The 24,252-nt window shown below is 33.2% G+C and overlaps 1 protein-coding gene across 2 annotated transcripts in view; it reads left to right on the top strand.

The window, feature by feature from the left end:
- CNTNAP4 (contactin associated protein family member 4) overlaps positions 1-24,252 on the top strand; it is a 677,206-nt gene that overhangs the window by 483,357 nt on the left and 169,597 nt on the right. For both annotated transcript variants that reach the window (XM_007497949.3, XM_007497950.3), the window contains exons 11-12: positions 4,181-4,287; positions 17,224-17,343. In XM_007497949.3, the coding sequence (XP_007498011.1) occupies positions 4,181-4,287; positions 17,224-17,343 (227 nt within the window). The remainder of the gene's footprint in view (positions 1-4,180; positions 4,288-17,223; positions 17,344-24,252) is intronic.

Raw genomic sequence — 24,252 nt, forward strand, 5'->3', positions numbered from 1 at the left:
AGGAAATATTTTGTTAAAAGGGGCCTAAATTAATAAGATGTATTTTTATTAACATATATTATATATGTGTATATATACACAAAAAAAACTGTATCATGTCAACGATCACATGTACTGGTTCCAATAGTATCATCAAATAAGGTTTTGCAAAAGTGAATGATATATGCCCTCCATGACTAATATTTTCTTGCCTTTTTTTTTAATTGGAAGAGGTAGGGTATCATACCTGTGATTTTTATCTCTGTAGAAAATTCCTACTGTAAAGCAAATGCCAAGTTTGCTTAATATTAGATAGCTTTAGACAGCTACTAAAGGCACTAAGAAATTTAAATATTCTGTGTTAGAAACAGCACTTGAATTCATGTTTTCCTTTATTTCTCTTCATTTCTCTTCAAGATGGTGTCTGGAATCCCATTCAATTCCCTGATTCTATTATTCTGTGAACTCAATCTGGATCCTAATTACCATCATCTTTTTTTTTCTCCTTAGTACTCATGAGTTATCCATTTACTAATCTGTTGTAGAATTTTCAAGGAGTTTTGTCTTGAGTAACTGCTCTATTGTTTCAGAATCTAATTTCTTTACTTTTTCAAAGTTTCAATGAAACTTGTCCATCTACAGTCATTTCGTATCTCTTTTTTATATTTCTTGTTTTCTTGTTGTTATTATTATTATTATTTAATGATCACAGTGAGTCAGAAATCATATCTGTAGATTCTTTCATTTCTTGATATGTGACAAATCTTCTAGCCTGTATTTCATAGCACCTAAAATAGACAGGCATTTTCTTATTTGCTTGGCTAACCTGGGCTTAAATTTCCTCATAGCCATGTCTGTTCTACCTTTTTTATTTTAAGAATCATTTTATTTGATAAAGAAGATGGAATCAGTATAGGAGCTGAGTGATGTTATTTTCTCTGTGTCATATTAAGGCAGCTAGGTGATGGAGTGCATAGAGATAGAGTGCTGGTCTTGAAATTAAAAACATCTGAGTTTACATTCTAACTCAGACTTTTATTTTTTAATAGTATTTTATTTTTCCCAAGTGTATATAGAACAATTTTAATGTTTTTTTTTTTTAATTTTGAGTCATCTCCCACCCTCTGCTCTCTTCCCTTTGAGACCTTAAGCAATTTGATATAGGTTGTCAACATGGAATCTAGAAACCCCAAACTTGTACCCTATTAAGATCTGATGAACCACAAGTTTTAGGAGTAGATTGTAAGTTGGAGATGCCAACGTTTGTACTTGTTCCCTGTTCCTGTGAGAATCCACCTGAGAATCTCAGGCTAGCAGTTTCAGATGGAATAATGGACCCTTTTGTATCAGAGACCCTTTCCCAAGAAGACCCACACCTGGGCAGGGACCACTCTTTTAGTATCCATTGTAAGTAGCCTCTTCCCTGACACCTTAGTCTTTCGCAATGATTCTTTTCCTAAGCTTGATTGTATTTTGTCACTATAATTTGAACACTCCCATTTCCTTGTAACCATTGTAATGTCAATCAATCATAATATCTAGTCCCTTGGTTTCCCAAATGGTATATAGCTTCCCCAAATTCTTTTGTTCCTTGGAGTTGTCAATCTAGTGCCCTTGGCTCTCCCAAGGGTCAGTGTCCAGAGCATCAGTTCAATCCTCAGGCTCTGTATGGGTGTTAGCACACTCCTGTGTGGAGGGCTACTATTAAATTGAACCCCTTTTCTTTGATTAAAGAGTGATTTTTCTGAATATTTATTAGTTCTGTATTTTTTCCAAGTCAACAGGGTGAAGTGCAACTATACAAAAAATATTCCCTTATAAGTCATATGAAAAAAATAGAGCAAAAATAAAATAAAGTGAAAAAAATAGTATGTCTTGATCATCATTTAGGTTTCACCAGTTCTTTCTCTTGAGGTGGGTTGCATTTTTTATCATGAGCCCTTTGAAATTTGGATCATTATAATGCTGAAAATAGTTGAGTCATTCACAGTTGATTGTCTTACCATATTGGTATTACTTTGTGGTGTTCTCCATGTTCTGCTCACTTCATGCACTACATGATTCTCAAAAAATTACTTCTGAATCTGAATTTCCTCATCTAAAGACAGATGATTGTAACACCAGACTCCAAGTATTTTTGTGACAATCAAATAAAATAATTTATATAAGGTGTTTTGCTAACCTTAAAACATCAAATAAATGCTCAATATTTTATTGTTATCCTTATTGATGATGATGATAATGATGCCATATTCTTCCACTCAGTTGTTATCCTCCCTTCTTCACTATCTTGTTCTAAATGGCATTAAGGAAGCCATTTTTCTTTGAGCTCTAGAGTAAACTTAATGGATCTAGCCTTTTTGACACTAATCATATAGATTCATGCCATTCTTTTATGTATTGGTTATGTACTCCCATTCCCCTTCCCCTTAGTCTAGTTCATTTTTTATAACAGAAAGAAGATTTTAAAGCTCTGTCAGGTTTAATTGTACTTTTAATTGTTTCCTAATGTGATGATTTGAAGGACTTCAGTTAATTTTAATTAATTTCACCTAAGCTTTCCATTTTGTGGAAAACATTAGAAAGATGAATTGGAATAAAGAAGGAATCAATATAAATGAAGATAATATAAATCACTTGAGATTTGTGGATAAAAGTCCCTTTCTCTTTAAGTATTGAAAACTAGGTTGAAAAGCCAGAAGACAGAAAATAGGGGATGGAGGGAGTCATGTGCTATACAAAGACATGTATGAAATATTTTAAAATGTAGATACATTTGAAAATGCATCTATTGTGAAAATAAATGGTTCTTTAAAGTGGAGAAAGTGCTGGACCTGGTCTCAGAAAGTCCTGAGTTTGAATCTGCCCTCAGATACTATCAGGGTGCCCCTGAGCAAGTCATCTAACCTTTGCCTGTCTTGGTTTATTTTACTGTAAAATAGGTCTAATTATAATGCTTACCTTTAAGCATTTTAATGAGGATAGAATGAAGCATTATTTGTAAAGTACTCTGCAAACCTTAAAGCACTATACTGGCTTTTATTATTAACTATTAATCAAATGTAACATTTCGTATTTCAATAGCATTCAAATATTACCTACATATAAGTAAAAATAAATGCATATATACACATATTTATAAATATGTTCAATAGTTTTGCTTTTATTTCATAAAATTCAAATTCTTGATGAGGTAAAGGAAAACTAATATAGCTGATAGTTTATAAAAATAGATAAAATAAGAAATGTATTTATTAACAAGACATAAAAGATTAAAACTTTAAACTACTCTCAGATGCCCCAATGCAGTCTGATTAAGTCATTTTCAAGATCTGCAAAATAGTGTTTTAACTGTTCTTTTGGTTGTTATTTATTGACTTCTCATTTTTAAGTTCATTTGTTTTATCCTTCTTTCTCCTGTTAATCTTCCATGGATTACAATATATATAAAAAGAAAGTGTGACAATATTTCAAGAATGCTAACCTAAATTAAACTTTTAATTTGATCAAAGGTCATAGAAGAATCTTCTTCTATGGAGGTCATTCAGAGTAATAGATGCTCACCTCTCCTGTTTAACTGGTTTAATTATAGTCAGCACTTTCAAAGCTCTGATTTCAGCAGGGAGGGTAAGCCCAGCTATTAGGAGTGCTCTCTGAAATCTGAGTTACTCATCTCTTCTCCTAAATTTACAAAGATGCTAACCATCTCTGGGATATATTATCCATGTAATTTGTCCAAGTCTAACCCTTCCTTCTCTAGTGTATGGAATTTTATCATCTTTTTTTTTCTCTTTATATCTTCAAATTATGCAGTAATTGACAAAAGAACACCATTTATATACGTATTTAACATAACAAAGACATACTCTTTTCTATGAGCAATTGATATTCCTGGTCATATATCCAATTAACTTTGAGCCACTTATGAAAGAGATCCTCTGATACTAAGAGAAGAAAGTACAACTCACACCAGTCCATGATAATAAGTAGGTTTCTGATGACTCTATTAATATGTAGAGTAGTGAAATGATTAGAAAATCTTAGCGACAGGTCCAATGATCATTAGTCATGTTTAATTTCACTGGTTATGATACTACTGTCACCCTCAGAGTCACATTAGAATAGTCATATTCCGTAAAGCCAGTCTAATTTTGATTACTGAATATGGGAAGATAGTAATTGTATTGGCTTCTCCTTTTAGGTGTTTACCTAACTATTGTGAACATGGTGGTGAATGCTCACAATCATGGAACAGTTTCTATTGCAACTGTACAAATACTGGTTACATGGGAGCTACTTGTCATTCCTGTAAGTCAAATATATTTGCTTATGCCTGTTGGTGTCCCAATTGCCATGGTTATCACTATTGCTTTCTGTAATGTCTCCTTCTACTGAACCCCATGATATTTATTTATTTCTGTTTTTAGTGGGTGTTAGTGCATATGCCCATATATAGATATATGTTCTTGTTTGGACCTTAAAGTGCATGTCAGTCGTTGCTTATATTCATTCATTCATGCATTCTTTCTTTTTTTCTTTAAACATTTCTTCCTCTTACTACTTGTGTATCCTTTAATACGTCACTTAATCTCTCTAGTGTTCAGTCTATTAAAAAGGGGTTTAGAATAGATGAAAGATGAGGTCCCTTATAATTATGAATCTATGATCTGTAGCTACAAGATATCATTGAAAATCCAACAATAAATAAAATAAAATTTAGGAAATCAAGGCGTTTACAACCTTAAAGGGAAAAATAATATATATGTAAGTATGATTCACATTGTTATTATTCTAATAACTTATATTTAGTTGGCATAAGCCTAAACTTGGAAAATACCCCAGGTTCATCTAAGCCAACCCCATCATTTTTCAGGAGAAAATTGTGGATAAGAGCGATTAAGTAACCTGTCCAAAGTTAGACAGAGAGTAGTGTCTAACATTGAATCTGAACACTAATACTAAGAACTAGTGATACTTATTTTTTGTTTGTTTTGCTTTTCCAACATAGGTAACTGTTTTGTCATAGTAGACAGGATCAGTCCTGCAGTCAGAAAAACTTAGTTTCATTTCTTCATTTAGACAAATGTTAGCTTTATGAGCAAGGTATTAAATACCTCAATTCCCCTAATGAAATATCTAAGCATTTAGTATGGAAGTGGAAGTATGGAAGTATGGAAGTATGGAAGCATGTTAGTGGAAGGATTTTTCACACCAGGACTTCTCCACATGGGATTCCATAGGTTGAAATCCCTCCTTCCAATAAGTCATTCATCCATCTCTACCTATTTACTTATCTACCTACCTATCTATTTATATATGTCTGTATATGTATATACTTTATCTATCAATTTTTCTGTCTATCATTTACCATCTTCAACTATGCACTGTACTTTAAGGTTTACGAAGCATTTTTATTGCAAGAAAGAAAAATGACCTGTTATACTAGGAAAAAATCTAGTAGATTTAGAGACAGAAGAGCTACTTGTTGCAACTCTAGGCTAGTCAATATTTCCCAGTCTCAGTTTACTTATCTAAAATAAAAACATTTGCCACACAGACTTGTTATTAGGATCAAAATAGATAATAGATGTAAGGTGATTTAAAAATGTTAGAGGGATAAATAAATGTGAGCGATTATATATGTGGTTATTATTATTTTAAAATATTGGTTCTAATATTGTTGACCACTTGTGGAATCACATGCAAATTAACATCTCTAGATCTCAGGTACCTCTTCTGTAAACTGAAGGGACTGAACTAAGTTAATTATGAGAATTTTTCTAACTCTGTATCTTGTTCTAGGATGTAGTTGATATATCATATATGTGTGTATGTATGTATACATACATACAGACAGATAGATAGATAGAAAGATAGATAGACAGACAGACAGATAGATAGATAGATAGAAAGATAGACAGACAGACAGACAGACAGACAGACAGACAGACAGACAGACAGATAGATAGATAGATAGATAGATAGATAGATAGATAGATAGATAGATGGATGGATGGATGGATGGATGGATGGATGGATGGATGGATGGATGGATAGATAGATAGATAGATAGATAGATAGATAGATAGATAGATAGATAGATAGATAGATAGATAGATAGATAGATAGATAGACAGACAGACAGACATAATGGAATCCTAGAGAGGTATGAGAGGTATTGGCTTCTTCACAGTCATCAAAGTAGCTAAATTTACATAATCCTTAAAGGTTTACAAAGCTCATTCCTTAAAATAGTTGGCTAGATTGATAATAGAAATATATAGAGAACACTGAAATGCAGAGCACAGCTACCATTTAATGTCAGCATTTGGACTGTACTCAGCTTTTCAGACTCTATCTTGTGCTCATTCCACTAAACCACATACCTTATATATAGTAACAAAGGAAAGTGCTATAAGATACAGTATAGATCATTTCTTTAAATAAGGAATAAAGGAAAACAACACAGAGAATGTTTGGGGCCACTTTTCCCCTACTTTTGCCATAACTGTAAATCTTTCCTCGGTGCATTTAAAATAAGAGTTCAAAATTTAGTCACCAATCCAAATATCTTTAAACTCTCATTGTCTGCATTTAATCGTTTTATGAAAATTATTTAAGTATTTTATGGAATTTTCTGACAATTTTCTGACAAAAGCCTTTCAAGTTTTCTCAAAATTGCTATTTGAATGGAATCCTTTCCCAGGAATTTGTATTCTTTTATTTATCAAATTCTTGATTCCTATTTGCCATAATTGCTAAATCTTATTTATCCAGTCTATTAGACCAGTTATCTTTTATGTGTTTCCTCCCTCTGTTATAGTCCTAATAAGTACTGCTTTGTAATTTAGTTTGAATTGCTGATATAAAGTCCACTTCTTTTCTATCTTTAAAATTTTATTTCCATTATGCACTTTCTCCGTTATTTCACAGTTCTTTAATGTTATTTTTTTTTAAAACATTTTGTCTAAATTTATAAAATATACCCTTGGTAATTTAATATAACTATATCTGAAGAGCAACTGGAGATAGTATATATCTTTTTGGCCTATGATTTACTTTTTAAAAAAATCCTTATCTTCCATATTGGATTCAATATTATGTTTTGGTTCTAAGGCAGAAGAGCAGTAAGGGCTAGGCAATGGGCATTAAGTGACTTGCCCAGGGTCACACAGCTGGGAAGTATCTAAGGCCAGATTTGAACCTAGGACCTTCTGTCTTTAGGCTTGGCTGTCAATCCACTGAGCTACCTAGCTGCCCCCTATGATCTATTTTCCTTTATAATAGTTACTGAAAAATCTTGATAGATATTAATTAGTGCCTTTTTAAAATGTGTGTTTATTCCTGGCAGCTCACTAGCTTTTTCTCATTTATATTGGTCCTGAAATTAATGGCTATGTTTCAGAGTAAAATTCAAGCTGTCTGTTGCCACTCAGTGAATTATACTGACTTTCATTTTGTTCTCTGTATATAGTACTTCTTGCCATTTTCTTTTGATTTTCTGGCATATGGCATTCTGACATTTGTTTCATTGCATTTTCTGGAAGTATAGCAATTATAAGGATAAATCATTCCATGTTCTCTGTTCAAAGTCAGCATCTTGTTCTTCTGGTTTACCTGTCTTTTGATTTTGCTCTATTTTTTTTCTTCTACCTGTTTACTTGCCTTTTGTTTTCTATAGAGTACACACTGGTTTATTTTTATTTTCCACAATATTTTCTAAATAATCAATTCATTTTCCTTTTGTATTCCTTAAGAACTCTAGTTTGCATAATTTCACTTTCAATAAATTATTTTTATTGAGATTCTCAACTACTCTGCAGGGTCTTACAGTTGTCTTAGTTACTCTTTGGGGAATGTAGTTGTTAGTCTATTCTTTCCTTTTGGATATTTCTTTTCATTTTCTTTTGTTTCATTTGTTTGACACTGGAGTTCCTTTCTCCCCCTCATTCTCACTGTTGTTTTCTCTGTGGTCCTTTAAATAATTGCTTTCCTTTTCCTATGTTTTGTCTTCTACTTTAATACATTAATTGCTGGTTTAAAGTGATAAAAGATATCTAGGTTTAGACATGGTCACCTACTCAGACCTCTTGATACATTTTCATACCTTTTAATATTTCTCCCTTGCACTCTATCCCCTCAATCTTTCAAGGAAGAATTTAAATGCTATCTTTTTAATTAAACATACCTTGACCCTTAATATTCCAAGTTATCTTTGTTTTCATTGAATATGTCTAGTGTTTATTGTTTATGACTTTCACTTCTCACTTTTATTTTTAAGCATGCATTTCTCTTGAAGATCCTGAAATCCTCTATCTTATCTGGTCCATTTTTTGTATACAAGGCTTTCAATAAATATTGATGAATATATTCATTTATTTCATTGAGCCTGTGATCTAACTATATTGCAAATGAATACTGCTTCCCCAGGGCATGACTCTTAACTACTAAGCTTTAATTTCCTACTTTGTAAAATAAAGGGCTTAGTTGTTATAAATTCCAAGTTCCTTTCCTGTTTTTAAACTCAATGATCCTATGAAAAAAATGTCATAGCATAAACATAGAATATATTTAGTGACTCAAATTTGACCTGATAATTGAATTGGCTATATTGTGCTATTGGAAAGATATGTCAAAGAGAGATAAATATTTTCTCAAAATAAGGTAATTGATTAGTCATAATGGTTTGAGTAGAGACTACCCTGGCAGACTCAGTTAAACTGGGACCATAAATCTAAAGGTTTGTTCCACTAGTACAAAATTAAAGAACAAATGGAAAGCCAATCCACACACTTTAAATATCCATTCAGGTGTATTTTAATCAAAGCAATATTGATTTTGTGCAATTTGTTATAAACCATTTTTATTTCACATTTCTTCATGCTTAGGAATAAAGTTGTTTATTTTTATGAATCTTTTTTAGAGGAACATTTTAAAAAACTTCATAGTCAATGAAAGTTGAAAAATGCTACTAAAATAAATCCTTTACATATCATGAAAATATTCCTTTTCACAAAAAGAAAATAATGAATAAAGATATTAAGTGGCAACAAAATAACATTTTCCTTTCATAAATGATTCTATTTTGTTTTTAATTTATCTTGCATTCAATTCAATTAAACAAATATGTAAGTACCAATTAAATGATTGGGAATATAAAGAAAATAAACAAATAGAGAGAAAAAATCCCTGTCCTCATGTACCTTATATTCTAATATGGAAGACTTATAGAGATAACTAAAAAGTCAACATAGAGATAAATAAAATATCATCTTCAGGAAGGAGAAAGCACATACAATTAGGTGTATCTGGAAAGATTATTTTTTAAACCCTTACCTTGGAGTCAATACTGTGTATTCATTTCAAAGCAGAAGAGTGGTAAGGGCTAGGCAATGGGGGTCAAGGGACTTGCCCAGGGTCACACAGTTGGGACGTATTTGAGGTCAGATTCGAATGAAGGACCTCCCATCTCTAGGCCTGGCTCTCTATCCATTGAGACATCCAGCTGCCCTAAATTTTTTGTTTTGTTTTGATGTCTATTTTATTTCTGAGTTTTATATTGCCCTTGAAGGAGGGGTAGGCAGGTGGAACAGTAGATAGAATGTTGAGCCTAGAATCAGGAAGAACTGTGTTCAAAATCAGCCTTAGACACTTATTGGCTATGTGTCCTAGAAAGTTACTTACACTGCTTCAGTTTTCTCATCTTTAAAATGAGCTAGAGAAGGAAAGGGCAAACCACTCCAGCACCTTTGCCAAGCCACCTCAAAAGGGATCACAAAGATTTGGACATGACTGAAATGACTGAACAACAACAAAATTATCTCATTTTAAAATCCTGTTCTTTTTCATTTATCTGCCACCAATCATTTTCAATATATAGAAAGTCTTTGCTCTTATCAGAATTAATGAGGGAAAAGGAGCAAAAATATCTCCAATATTAACCTCATATAACAGCTACTAAGGATTTTTTGTACAGAAAGTGGCTTGGTCAGAAATGTGTCTAAGTTTTCAGGGATATTAATTTGTTAACTGAAGAAAAAGATAGATTAGATAAATGAGAGACTGGAGATGAGAAACCAATTAAAAATCTATTGCAGTTGTCCAGGTAAGGAGAGATAAAGGCCTAAACTAGGTCAGTGGCCAAAGGAATAAAGAAGAAGAAAAAATTGACATATGTTGTAGAAGTAGAATCAATAAGGCTTGGAAATAGATTAACTATTAGGAGTATCGAAAAGGGTAAATTTGAGGTTACACCTGGGTAACGATGCAAAAAGCATTTATAATAAGCAATGAAGGACAGAAACAGAATATGATTATATAGGAAGGTCTTTAAAAGGATTTTGGAATAGGAAGTAGAATTAGGAGAAGAGTCTGTCTCGTAGTGCAAAATATATTAGAAGGAATTTTTATTTTATTATCTATCTAAATATTCTCTCTTACTGAAATGGTTGGATAAGACAAAAGAACTCAATGATACAGATAAAGTAGAGTCAAGATGTAGAAGAATGTAGTTAATTGTAGAGTCAAGATGGTGAAGAAAAGGACAAAACAATGGTGGCTGCCTGAAAGAACAGGGATTGATAGAGGGACTGGAATTCATAATAAAAAGGCAAAATAGGTTTGGTAAAAGTTAGGAAGAGGAACATCATAAAGATCAGTAAAGACATACATCTGAAATATTATAGTTCCCTAAATAAATTCCCAACAAGGATATAAAAGGATACCAGATAAAATAATCATTTATAAAGCCACAGGGAAATAAATAAACTGCTTCATCTATTTCCAAACTGCACAAGAAAATGATAAAAAGTCTGAACATCTTCTAAAAAAATATCAAACAGTGGGTACTAAACAGCTACTCTCTTGAGTTTGGCCATCCAAACAGGTCTGAACGTATCTGGTTGTAATACTGCCTAATCAAAACCTCTAAATTCTAGAAAAGTGTGTGTTTGTGTATGTGTGCACACGTGTGTATGTATCATTTAAATAATTTTTTTTTGCTAAAAAACTAGGGATACTATATTTACAACATTCTCCTTATCCTCTAGTTTCCCAATCCTATAAAAATGGAAATGAAATAGATCTGCTGTGGGCTGTCATAAATTGTTGTCTATTTGTGCTTTTCACTTTTCTTTCTAACTGTTGAAGAACATTTTTTTTCAATTATCTATTAATTATTTTCATGGGAGTAAATGTTATAATCACTGATATGCACTTTTCAGGATTTGTTCTCTTCCATTTTTAATAAATTGGGACATTTTCCCTTTTCTAAATGTTCTTCCATTTTCTGTAATCTTTCAAATGTCACTAACAGTAAGTTTCAAGTTATTTCAGGACTCAAAAAAGTAACTCATCTGTGTCAGGTGACTTGAGTTCATCAAAGACAATGAAATTGCCAGAGGAAATTAATATTTCCTTTCTTGACTGTCAAGTTCCTTTTAGTTATTTTTATCTTGTCATTTACCAGAGTAAAAGGTCATTTCATTTTTTCCCAAAGTAAATAGAAATAAATTAAAAATTGGGCAGTTCTGTATTCTTTTTGTTTTCAATTATCATCATCAAAAACATCCTAAGCAAAAATCTGATCTCTTCTTTTATTCTGATATTTCTCCTAATATAATTAGAAGAAATGACAGAAGATTTCCCTTGAATCTAGTTTTCCTTTCTAGTCTCAGTTCATCCTGAATTTTGGTATTCCTGATGCTATTTTTATGTTATTTTTTCACCCTAGCCTGTCTTCTATATTCTAAATATATCTCTTTTTTGAATTTATTTTGATTAGAAATTTTCCTGTGGACCCATATGGTCTCTTCAGAGAAATCAATATTCTTTCTTATTGGAAATATTTCTCTTTGAGTTTGCATAATTACATTTACAAGATGGATGGAGATACCTTCCTTCTGAGTGTCTTTAACCCTACAACATTTTTGGCCCTATCTATTTTCTCCCTGAACCATGCTGTCTGCTTACACCAAATGGAGCATTTAACTAGAATTTGTTCCCTTTTCTATCACAAATCTTGGAAAAGAGGGGGCACTTCCTCCTGCAAAATTGTTATTTGTCCACTCCACAATCCCATTACTCTTTGTTCATGAGAATTATATCTATAATCAAATTTCCCCTTGTTTCAGGTGTTCTACTTTTGGCAAAAAAGAAATCCAGCAGAAGTTCAGATAATTGACATCCTTCATCATTAAACCTTTATGACATTCATTTGATTTGTTTCCAAACCTCCTCATTCTTTTCCTTTTCCATTTCAGTTTTTCTATATAGCTCTCTAACCAATGAAAATTACTCTATTTGGTAAATTACAAGATTATTCCTACCTTTGGCATGTCATTAAGAAAATGCTTTTTTTTCTTTTTGGTTGTTTAGGAGTTATTCATGTCACGTTGACTTTAAATGGGAAGTACATTTGTGGCGACTTGTATCCACAGTGGGGGACTCCCTCTCCCCAACATTTTACCAGCCCTATAGGAAAGAAATTGAATTGTAAATAATAGGCATGACATCCAATACTAGAACCTTTATCATCTTCATCTCTGTACAGATGGCTCATTTGCTCTTGTCCTTCCTCATATAACTATTTCCTCCCCTCAAAATGGAACTGGCCATTAAAATGACCATGTGGCTACAACTTAATATTTTCTTAGACTACTAGAGTTAACCCTGGTTGGGAGGGAGGGAAGAAGGGAGATATTCATACCATTCACCACTCTAGCTTCTGATTCTCAACCAACATCATTGCCATTTTCATAAAAGCAGTAAAAATTATATCTTTGATTTTGTTAGATTTAAATATCCAGTTAACTTCTTCCTTCCTCTCCCCACATTAGAAAAGGAAAATTTTTAAGGAAATATATATATATATACATATATACATGTATATGTACATAGAAAACTTTGTCATTTCTATTTATCAGTTCTTTCTCTAGAGGTTAATATACAAGTTATTCTTTAAACAATATTTTTGTTGCCATATAAAATGTTCCCTTGGTTCTTCTGATTCCACTTTTCATAATTTCAAGTCTTTCCATGTGTTTCCATAATTCACCTATTCATCATTTTTACATGCAGTAGTAATTCATCAAAATTATATGCCAAAGTTGCATAGTTCCAGGATATAAAATTAACCCACATAAGTCATCAGCCTTTCTATATATCTCCAACACATCAGAGCAGCAAGAATTAGAGAAATTCCATTCAAAATTACCCTAGACAATATAAAATACTTAGGAATCTATCTGCTGAGACAAACACAGGAACTATATGAACACAATTACAAAACACTTTCCACACAATTAAAACTAGATCACACAATTGGAAAAATATTAACTGCTCATGGGTAGGGTGAGCTAACATAATAAAAATGACTATCCTACACAAACTTATTTACTGATTTAGTGCCATACCCATCGAACTACCAAAAACCATTTTTACTGAATTAGAAAAAAAACCATAACAAACTTCATTTGGAAGAACAAAAGATCAAGGATATCAAAGGAAATAATGAAAAAAAAATACAAAGGAAGGTGGCCTTGCAGTCCCAGATGTCAAACTATACTATAAAGCAGTGGTCATCAAAACAATTTGGTACTGGCTAAGAGACAGAAAGGAGGATCAGTGGTATAGACTTGGTGTGAGTGACTTCAGTAAGACAGTCTATGAGAAGCCCAAAGACCCCAGCTTTGGGGACAAAAACCCACTATTTGAAAAAAACTGCTGGGAAAATTGGAAGACAGTGTGGGAGAGATTAGGTATGGATCAACACCTCACACCCTACACCAAGATAAATTCAGAATGGGTGAATGACATGAATATAAAGAAGGCAATTATAAGCAAATTAGGTGAACACAGAATACTATACTTGTCAGATCTTTGGGAAAGGAACGACTTTTAAACCAAGCAAGAGTTAGAAAAAATCACAAAATGTAAAATCAATAATTTTGATTACATCAAATTAAAAAGTTTTATACAAACAAAACCAATGTAACCAAAATTAGAAGGGAAGCAACAAATTGGGAAACTGTCTTCATAAAAACACCCTCTGACAAAGGTGTAATTACCCAAATTTATAAAGAACTAAATCAATTGTTCAAAAAATCAAGACATTCTCCAATTGATAAATGGGCAAGGGACATGAACAGGCAATTTTCAGCCAAAGAAATCAAAACTATTAATAAGCATATGTAAAAGTGTTCTAAATCTCTTATAGTCAGCGAAATGCAAATCAAAACAACTCTGAGGTATCACCTCACACCGAGCAGAGAGGATGTGGCAAAGTTGGGACATTAATGCATTGCTGGTGGAGTTGTGAATTGATCCAACCATTATGGAGGGCAATTTGGAAGTATGCCCAAAGGGCACTAAAAGACTGCCCTTTGATCCAGCCATAGTACTGCTGGGTTTGTACCCCAAAGAGATAATAAGGAAAAAGACACATACAAAAATATTCATAGCTGTGCTCTTTGTGGTGGCAAAAAAAAATTGGAAAATGAGAGGATGCCCTTCAATTGGGGAATGGCTGAACAAATTGTGGTACATGTTGGTGATGGATTACTATTGTGCTCAAAGGAATAAAAACAAAGTGGAGGAATTCTATAGGAACTGGAAAAACCTCCAGGAAGTGATGCAGAGTAAAAGGAGCAGAACCAGGAGAACATTGTACACAGAGACTGATACACTGTGGTACAATCGGATGTAATGGACTTTTCCATTATTGGCAATGCAGTGATCATGAACAACTGGAGGGATCTATGAGAAAGAACACTATCCACATTCATAGGAAAAACTGTGGACGTAAAAACATGGAAGAAAAACAACTGCTTGATTACATAGTTCGAGGGGTATATCATTGGGGATGTAGACTCTAAACAATCATCCTAATGCAAACACCAACAACATGGAAATAGGTTCTGATCAAGGACACGTGTAAAACCCAGTGGTATTACACATTGGCTCTGGGAAGGACAGGGGAGGGGAGGGAGGGATAGAATATAATTTTTGTAACCATGGAATAATGTTTGAAATTGAGCAAATTTTAAAAAAAGAATAAGATACAAAAACAAAAAAGATGGGAAGAACAAAAAAACTATAAAAAATTTTTATGCCACAACTTCTTTAACCATTACCCAATTGAGAGGCACGCCTTCAATTTCTAGTTCCTTCTCATTATAAAGAGAGCTGTTATAAATATTTTAGAACATTTATTTTCTTAGTCTTTTTCTTTGATTACCTTAAGAAATAAACCTAATAGTGGTATGCTTCAAAAGATATACACACTTACATGAAATTAACAAGGAGATATAGGAGTAGGGAAAGTACACCTCATGAATATTGATAGCATCCTTGATATCCTGGATCTTTTTTGATAATGGTCTCCCACAAATGTTACTTGTTGGCAAAACTACTTTTCTGCTCCCCTTCTGAATCTCATAGTTCTACAGATATGCAAAGCCACTTCTCTTCTACTCTTTGCTACAAATGATGTTAGCAAATAGTTACCTTTTTTTTTAGAGTGCTGGAAAAGGATTATTCTTTTTGAGTCACAAGTACTTGCATTAAGATAGAGAACTGTCAGGGTGCACAGATATGCTGTGAGCTCTGATGTGTTTTTCTCTATCAAATTATAGCTAATAATAAGACCATATAGCCTTCTAACACAAAAAAACAAAGTATTCTGCTTTGTGCAGTTAGCTCTTCAGGAAAACAGGTATGAAAACTGTGTTTCTCTCTGATCAGCTCTTTCAAACCAGAAAGGATTGTAGAAAGAATAACAAGCAACGCTGAGAAGTTTAGCCTCTCTCAGCTGTATAGATGTTCCTGTGAGTAAGCAACAAACTCAAACAGGTGACTCTCCTGCTTTTCACTTCACCTTTAATGTCCTGCCCCTCTGAGATTATATTTTATCCTCCTGCTCTTTTACATTTCCAACAGCTTATTTTTGAGCTTCCAATTTAGCCTCAGTTGTATTTCCTCATAAACAGCGGTACCTGTAATGTTTGATATGAAGCTCAAAAAATCCATCTTTCTGTCATTTGTGACTCCTCAATCCTGATATAATCTTTCAGTAAAACCTGAACAGTTGTTTAATTAACCCTTTATTAATTACAGCCTTTAAATTCTTAAAATAGTCAGATTTAATTATAATGTAATGCCCTAGTCCTATTTTTCCTTGCTGTCTTAAAACAAGTCCTCTCAAAATATTTTTCACTATCTAGTAGTTCTTTCTCTGGTCCCCAGAACATTCTAAATCTTTCTTTAGCATTTTGTCAGAGGGACTTTGTTTCTTCTCTAGATGATCATATCAGTTTTCATTATATAAATTATTTTTTATGCCTATTTTGAAAACCAAAATACTCATGTATAGAGTGGGGGAGATACATAACATATGTTATAATACATATATATAACATAATACATGTTATGTATAACATATGTTATGTATGTTATATATGTATATGGTATGTATAACATATATGCACAGGGCAAAGAATCTAACCTGATTCTCTTACATACAAGTTTGTGTTGAGGCTTAATAAAATGTTATCCTTATCTTTTAATCACACAGCTTGTATAATGCAAAACATTTAATAATCAATTAGAATATAAAGTAGGAAATTTATATTTCATGTAAATATTTCTTCTGAATTCAAAATATCTTAAAGCCTCATTAGCAGAACATTTAAGTGAATATTATAAACCATTTAAAAATTTTAATGATAAAAGTTGCCATTTTAAATATGTTCCTTTTAAATTAAAATACTTTTCATCTTTAAATCATTTTTACAAAAGTGGAAAGTATAATTACTTTTTAATTTTCTAACTACATTATGATTATTGGATGATAAAAAAGCTTTTGAAATGGTCATTAAAGTAATGCGATTTAGATGTACAGTTTAATATTACATAACTATAATAGAGAAAGTATTTGTTGCTTAATTTGGGGGTTTAATTGAGAAATTCAGTAACATGGGTTTTACCTTTGAAAATCCATTCTCCTTTGGTGCTTGAAATGAATAAAATTACATGAGATGAAAATATAATCCTACTATGTTTTTCCCCATTCTAGTTACATATAATTACTTATTCATTATGAATATGAAGTTTATGACTACAATGCAATTTTCTCCCAATTGGCACTATATGGTATACATAGTAGTTCAAATCTAGAACATTATTTTGCAGCAATTAAAAATGTTAACAGATTCTATTCCTTTTATAATAAATACTGTTCCTTTACAGCCATCTATGAGCAATCCTGTGAAGCCTATAAACACAGAGGTAACACTTCTGGTTTTTACTATATCGATTCAGATGGAAGTGGGCCCCTGAGACCTTTTCTTGTGTACTGCAATATGACAGGTGAGTTAATAAGCTTCCTTTGAACATTGTTCTATTTGTGTGCCTGCTCATTACACCCTGAATCATAATTTATCGAGTACAATGCTGTTTGATGCTATTTGAGGCTTGATTAATAAGAGGCCAGGTAATATTAAAGAGATTTTCTAGTTTTAGTGTAGCACTAAGTGAACACAAGTCTTAGAATAAAAACTGGGTCAGGTAATTTGGAAAATTCAGCTCAGGATGCTACCTATTTTACCTCTGCCAGAATAGTATCGAAAGTAATATATATCTAGTATTTTAGGAATCATAAAGCATTTTACATAATTTTTACATTACAAAATACCTTTACATAATCTCATTTGATGCTCACAGAAATTCTCTGGAATAGGTAGTATTGTTACTCCTGATTTGAAAAAATGGATGCTAAGAGACATTAAATCATATACCTAACTATGAATGAATGAATGAATGAATGAATGAATGAATGAATGAATGAAAAAAGATTAAGGGCTTACTATGAAAAATATTGTTCTCAGTGCTGCAGATACAAGTAGAAAAAAGCAGTGTAATTTCTGTTCTCAAAGAGTTCACATTTTAGTGGGAAAACACTACTTAGGGAAGTTTTTAGTTGCAACTCTTAATATTATGGATTTACAGCATTTTGGCAAAGCAGATGGTAATGCTTCTTAAATGTAATTTCTTCTGATAAAATCATAATAGTTTGTAATGTTGAATCATATCACTCTGCCAAGATCTTTGAAGGCAAGAGCTTTTTGTTTTGTTTTGATTAGTTTTTTCTGGGTTGTTAGTATCTGTGGCTGTAGTACTACAAGAAGAGTTGACAGGGGGCATCTCCACTGAAATTACTTCCCAGCATTATGGAGGTGCATGCTGAGCTAGAAGTATTGCTAGTCCTAATGCCCTCTAGTTGCAGATCCCAAATAGTTTCCACTGGGATCTGAGGGAAAATGATGGGCATAACTGTGGTGGTCATTTGACTTTCCTACCATTTGATGTCTCCTATCTCTCTCCTTGCTGCTTGTTAGGTTGATTTGCCTTCCCTGTGGGTGGCAATTGGCATATAAGCTAGGACTTGAACTGGGATCAATCTGACTCCAAGTCTAGTGCTCTATCCATTATATCTGTCTCTGTGAATTCATAAAACTTTTTTAATGCTTTCAGCCTTGAATTTTAGAATGTTAGGTCTGGAATCAAACTTATAGGTCATTTAGTCCAATACTCTCATTTTACAGATGAGATTACTTAGGCCCAGTGAGATGGAATGGTGTTCCCAAATCATATAGATACTAAATAATTTAGGAAATTACACTCTACCTCATTCTACTCAAGGAAATAAGAAATGTGTATGTATTAGTAGAAAAATAAATCAAAGTACAAAAATTATTAAATGTTTGTACTATTATTATTAAATTTATTAGTATTAAATATGCTAAGGGCAAGGAATAGAATACAAAGAATGAAGCAATGCATAGTCTCAAGAAACATTTTTATAGAAGAAACAAAAAGTATATGAGTACACAGAGAAAAAATTAAGATTCATAGAAATAGATACAAATTATTTAAATAAAAGCTAATTCCATAGGATTAGGATTGGCTTCATGAATAAGGAGAGAATACATTCCATACCTTGAGAATTGTACAAAGACATGGAAAAAGGAGATCTACTTTACTTGATGAAAATCTGCAATATGTCCTATCACTCAAAGTTACGCAAAGTATTTTTAAATTTTTAAAATTGAAATATTCCTCGGTATTATAGATATGTGCAAGATTATATGAAGTGCAAGACTGGTAATGTACATTTTTTCTATAAATTACTTCTCTCAAACAAAAACATCAAAACCCACCATTTATATCAAGCCCAGATAGTGAATCCCCAAATAAATTGACAGAAACACTAAACCAGGAAGAAATGTCATGAAATAACTTTGAGCTATTATACTACTTGTAGACTTCACTCAATTTCCCAATTTTCTAGCCCAGTCTGGATGCCAAATACATTCAATTCAACTTACCTTGTGTGATTGTGCTTCAAGATTTGCCTGTAGGTATCATCATTTGTTTGTTCATAGCTGTGTCTTGAGCTACCATTTGCCTTATTTATTTATTTTTGCATTTGAATTAGTTTATTTAGTCAATTTAGAACATTATTCCTTGGTTACAAGAATCACATTATTTCCCTCCCTCCCCTCTAACCCACCCTTCCCGCAGCCAACACACAATTTCATTGGGTATTAGTTGTGTCCTTGACCAGAACCTATTTCCATGTTGTTGGTGTTTGCACTAGGATGTTCATTTAGTCTACACCCCCAATGATATCCCTTTGATCCATTTATTCAAGCAGTTGTTTTCCTTCAGTGATTTTACTCCCACAGTGTAACCTCTGAATGTGGATAGTGGTTTTTCTCAATGATTCCTCCAAGTTGTTCAGGGTCACTGCATTGCCACTGAAGAAGAAATCCATTACATTTGATTGTACCACAATGTATCAGTCTCTGTTTTGTGAATCTTAAAATTTCTCAGACTTGTGAATCTTAAAAACTCTCAGATTCTACCTTAGAACTTTTTGTTAGGACCATTCCCCATTTTAAAACAATGAAGGGACTTTGCTCAGGAAGGTGGGAATTCTAAAATTACTCCACCCATACTTAGGCATACTTTAGGGGAAGATAAAGTTGTAAAACTCCTTACTGAACAATAAAAAGTACTTAACTCATACATATAGTAAGGCAAAAGCCCTTAAGCTAGGTCTATTTTTAGATCTAATACAAAAGGGTGCTAGGTACCTTCATAGGTACCTTTTAAATTGACCTTCATAGGTCAAATTCCTCCACTTTATTATTCCTTTGAGCACAATATTATTCCATTGCCAACATACACAATTTGTCCAACCATTCCCCAATTGAAGGGCATCCCCTTATTTTCCAATTTTTTGCTACCACAAAGAGCACAGCTATGAATATTTTTGTATGTGTCTTTTTCCTTATTATCTCTTTGAGGTACAAACCCAGCAGTGCTATGGCTGGATCAAAGGGCAGACAGTCTTTTAGCATCCTTTGGGCATAGTTCCAGATTGCCCTCCAAAATGGTTGGATCAATTCACAACTCCACCAGCAATGCATTAATGTCTTGACTTTGCCATACCCTCCAGCATTCATTACTTTTCTTTGCTGTCATGTTAGCCAATCTGCAAGATGTGAGGTGATACCTCAGAGTTGTTTTGATTTGCATTTCTTTGATTATGAGAGACTTAGAACACTTTTTTATGTGCTTATTAATAGTTTTGATGTCTTTAACTGAAAATTGCCTATTCATGCCCCTTGTACATTTATCAATTGGAGAATGGCTGATTTTTTTCTACAATTGGTTTAGCTCTTTATAAATATGGGTAATTACACCTTTGTCAGAGGTTTTTTTTTTTATGAAGACTGTTTCCCAATTTGTTGCTCCCCTTCTAATTTTGGATGCATTGATTTTGTTTGTACAGAAACTTTTTAATTTGATGTAATCAAAATTATTGATTTTACATTTTGTGATTTTTTTTTCTAACTCTTGCTTGGTTTTAAATTCTTTCCTTTCCCAAAGATCTGACAAGTATACTCTTCTGTGTTCACCTAATTTGTTTATAGTTTCCTTCTTTATATTCAGGTCATTCACCTATTCTGTGTTTATCTTGGTATAGGGTGTGTGATGTTCATCCAAACCTAATCTCTCCCATACTGTCTTCCAGTTTACACAGAAGTTTTTCTCAAATAGTTTTGGTCGCAAAACTGGGATCTTTGGGCTTATCATAGACTGTCTTGCAGAGATCAATTACGCCAAGTCCATTCCACTGAACCTCCTTTCTGTCTCTCAATCAGTACCAAATTGTTTTGATGACCACTGCTTTATAGTATAATTTGACATATGGGACTACAAGTCCTCCTTCCTTTGCATTTTTTTTTCATGATTTCCCTGGATATCCTTGATCTTTTGTTATTCCAAATGAACATTTTTATTGCTTTTTTCTAATTCAGCAAAAAAGGTTTTTGGTAAGTTCAATGGGTATGGCACTAAATAAGTAAATTTATTTGGCTAAGATTGTCATTTTTATTATGTTAGATCATCCCACTCATGAGCAATCAATGATTTTCCAATTGTTTACATCTAGTTTTAATTACAAAAATCCTAAATAATGGAAGAAATTATTTTATGTTTTCAAGGATATTCACTTTTAAAAGACATTGAACTGAGGGGTAGAAAAGAGAATAAAGAGATATTCTAAAAGAAGAAAGGAAATGAGAATAAACATTTGAGGGCATGTAAAGAATTAAATGAAAGAATAGAAAAAAAGCTGAATTAATACTTTACTGACTCTTATGATACCCTATGAATGAATTAATGTTTTATTGGAAGAGTAATATAGTTAGAAGTTGTATAATTAGAGAAAGGGATTATAAATTACAAAACTGATTTTAAGATATGCTCCCACTTAGTTCATAGGTAACAGAAAAAATATTCTTCAATATCTCAGCAAGACAATGGGAGAGAGCCTGTGAAGGACTTTAGTTTGAATAAGGAGAGCACTGATATAGCAAGGGTTTTTATTACAGGGGATAAACACATGTTTCTGGGGCAGGATAAAGATACCAATAAGGTAATCTTTGGGTCATCACAGGCTTCAGCTAGATGGAATTTTTCATAGGCCAGATTAAGATAGTCCCTTTTACTTAGAAATTTTATTGTAGGATATGTGGCCTAGAGAGTCATGAATTCCTCTTATTAATTAAAAATTAAGAAATCTACTTTGCCAGGTTAATATCACCATCTGGTTGATTAAGTTTGGCCTGTAATTTAGCTGTATGGAATTCCTTTAGTTTGAACTGAAGAGATATCATTTATTCACTGTATTCTTTCTGTATAAAAGCATTGTCAAATTCCCTCTCTCTTATGAACCCTGAGTAAAAGTGGTCCTTATAGGTTTCCAACTCCTTTGGAAGTGGGGGTGAGTGGGTGGAGATAACTTACATATGCTAAGATATGAAGACAATAGAAATGACTTTTTGACAAGTTAGCAGCGCACTTGAACTTTAGGAGTAGCTGGTATTTTTGGAGAATGGTCTCAAATTGTGTTCTTTCAGGCACAGACAACACCTGTCTGCCACATGAAATGTATTACAGGCCTTAAAAGAAGAAGCTGGTGAGAGGGAAATGAACAGGGAAGTCCTCTCCTCATATAAAGATAACAGCATTCCTCTTCCCCAACTCCACCCCTGCCAGGCATACTTATTCAAAACTTAGGGGGGGAGGGAGAGAGAGTGAGAGAGAGAGAAAGAAAGGGAGAGAGAGACAGAGAGAGAGAGAGAGAGACAGAGAGAGAGAGAGAGAGAGAGAGAGAGAGAGAGAGAGAGAGAGAGAGAGAGAGAGAGAGAGAGAGAGAGCAAAAACCCCAGGGTTCCAGGGTCCTTAAAGAACTCAAGAACTATATCTTTTCTTTCTGCTAACATTCAGAACATCCACTGACTGTGTTCTTCCCATTTGTAAGGGGGCCAGTGACTAACACTCCAGTTCCACTTAACTACTTGACACTGGGTGACTTTTACAAAAAGATATTTACTTCACAGGTATAGTAAGAATAACCATACATTTACCATAATTCCCCAGCACATTATTCTTCAGCTCTTGATCTCTATGACACCTCAGTCTCTGGAGATTGGGGGATTAAGTTTAGGTACACAATTTAGCTTAATTACTATTTCATGTCAAATTCAGCATCCATTTTCTCCTAGATGTAACACCTCTCCTAGATTCCTAGAAAGCAACATTCCTTGAGCTCACACTCTCAACCCTGAAAATTCCCTGATTGGAGATCCCATTTCCAGAATTGAGAATGTAAGAGAAAGAACAAAAAGACATTTAAATCCTTTCCCCTATAACTTGCTTCTCTCACTGGAAACAATGAAGAGTCACCTTGCTCTCCCAGACACAAACAAAGGAAAGAAAGAAGAGCTTAGGAATATATAAGCTCTTTTGAAGATACAAATAGGCTCAGCTATGCAGTAACTTAAAAATCATCCAAATGTTTGTTAGGCTAATTGGAGGCAGACTCAAAATGTCTACACATGTCTTCGTTCCCATGTCATCACTATGTTTCTTGAAATAGGCTTTCAACCTTTCCATATGGAAAGAAGATATCTTAAATATTCTGGATATGTACCAAAGCTCTATTATAACAGTTTTGGAAGAGACAAAATTCTCTGCCAAGAAGAAGTAGGGAATAGGTAGTTTCTATTCCCTGAATACATGAGAATAGATCTGAACCATTATTGTGAGATGGGAAGGATGTGAACAGCAAGATGGCAAATGTGCTATTGTATGCAAACCTCAACCCTCAAATAGACCTACTGTGCCTAGATATAGAATAATTTGAGCTGAAGCCTCAATATAACAACACAAAACACGTCCAGTAAGTTAATCTTATGATTTATCCTAACTTTGATACTGAGTGCTTATTCAGAGCCCTCTCTAGGCATCACTGGTGGTGAACACCAGCTCTATTGCAGGTTTGTGTGGGGCTAAAGCAATGATCCTACATAAACATCCTCACTCTTCTCCCATGCTGGTAGACACTGAATTTACCAAGTGTGTAAAGGAAAAGAGGAGCCAGGAAGGAAGAATCAGGCTGACTGAAAACAAAGAGTAGAGATTGGGATTTTTAACCATTAAATAAAATGAGATCATTTCTCTCATTTTTCTCCCAACATTTTATTAATAGGTGCATGTAAACTACCAATAAAGGATAAGTAATTAACCTTCCTCCATTTGTACTAAGAACCCAGAGTGTAGGCTGACAGATTTTTTAAACTGATCGGTATCTTCCTTCTGATTGGCTTGACAGTACATTTGGAACTCTCTTGGCAATCCTGT

Source organism: Monodelphis domestica, chromosome 7 (genome assembly GCF_027887165.1).
Source record: "Monodelphis domestica isolate mMonDom1 chromosome 7, mMonDom1.pri, whole genome shotgun sequence".
NCBI classification, from domain to species: domain Eukaryota; kingdom Metazoa; phylum Chordata; class Mammalia; order Didelphimorphia; family Didelphidae; genus Monodelphis; species Monodelphis domestica.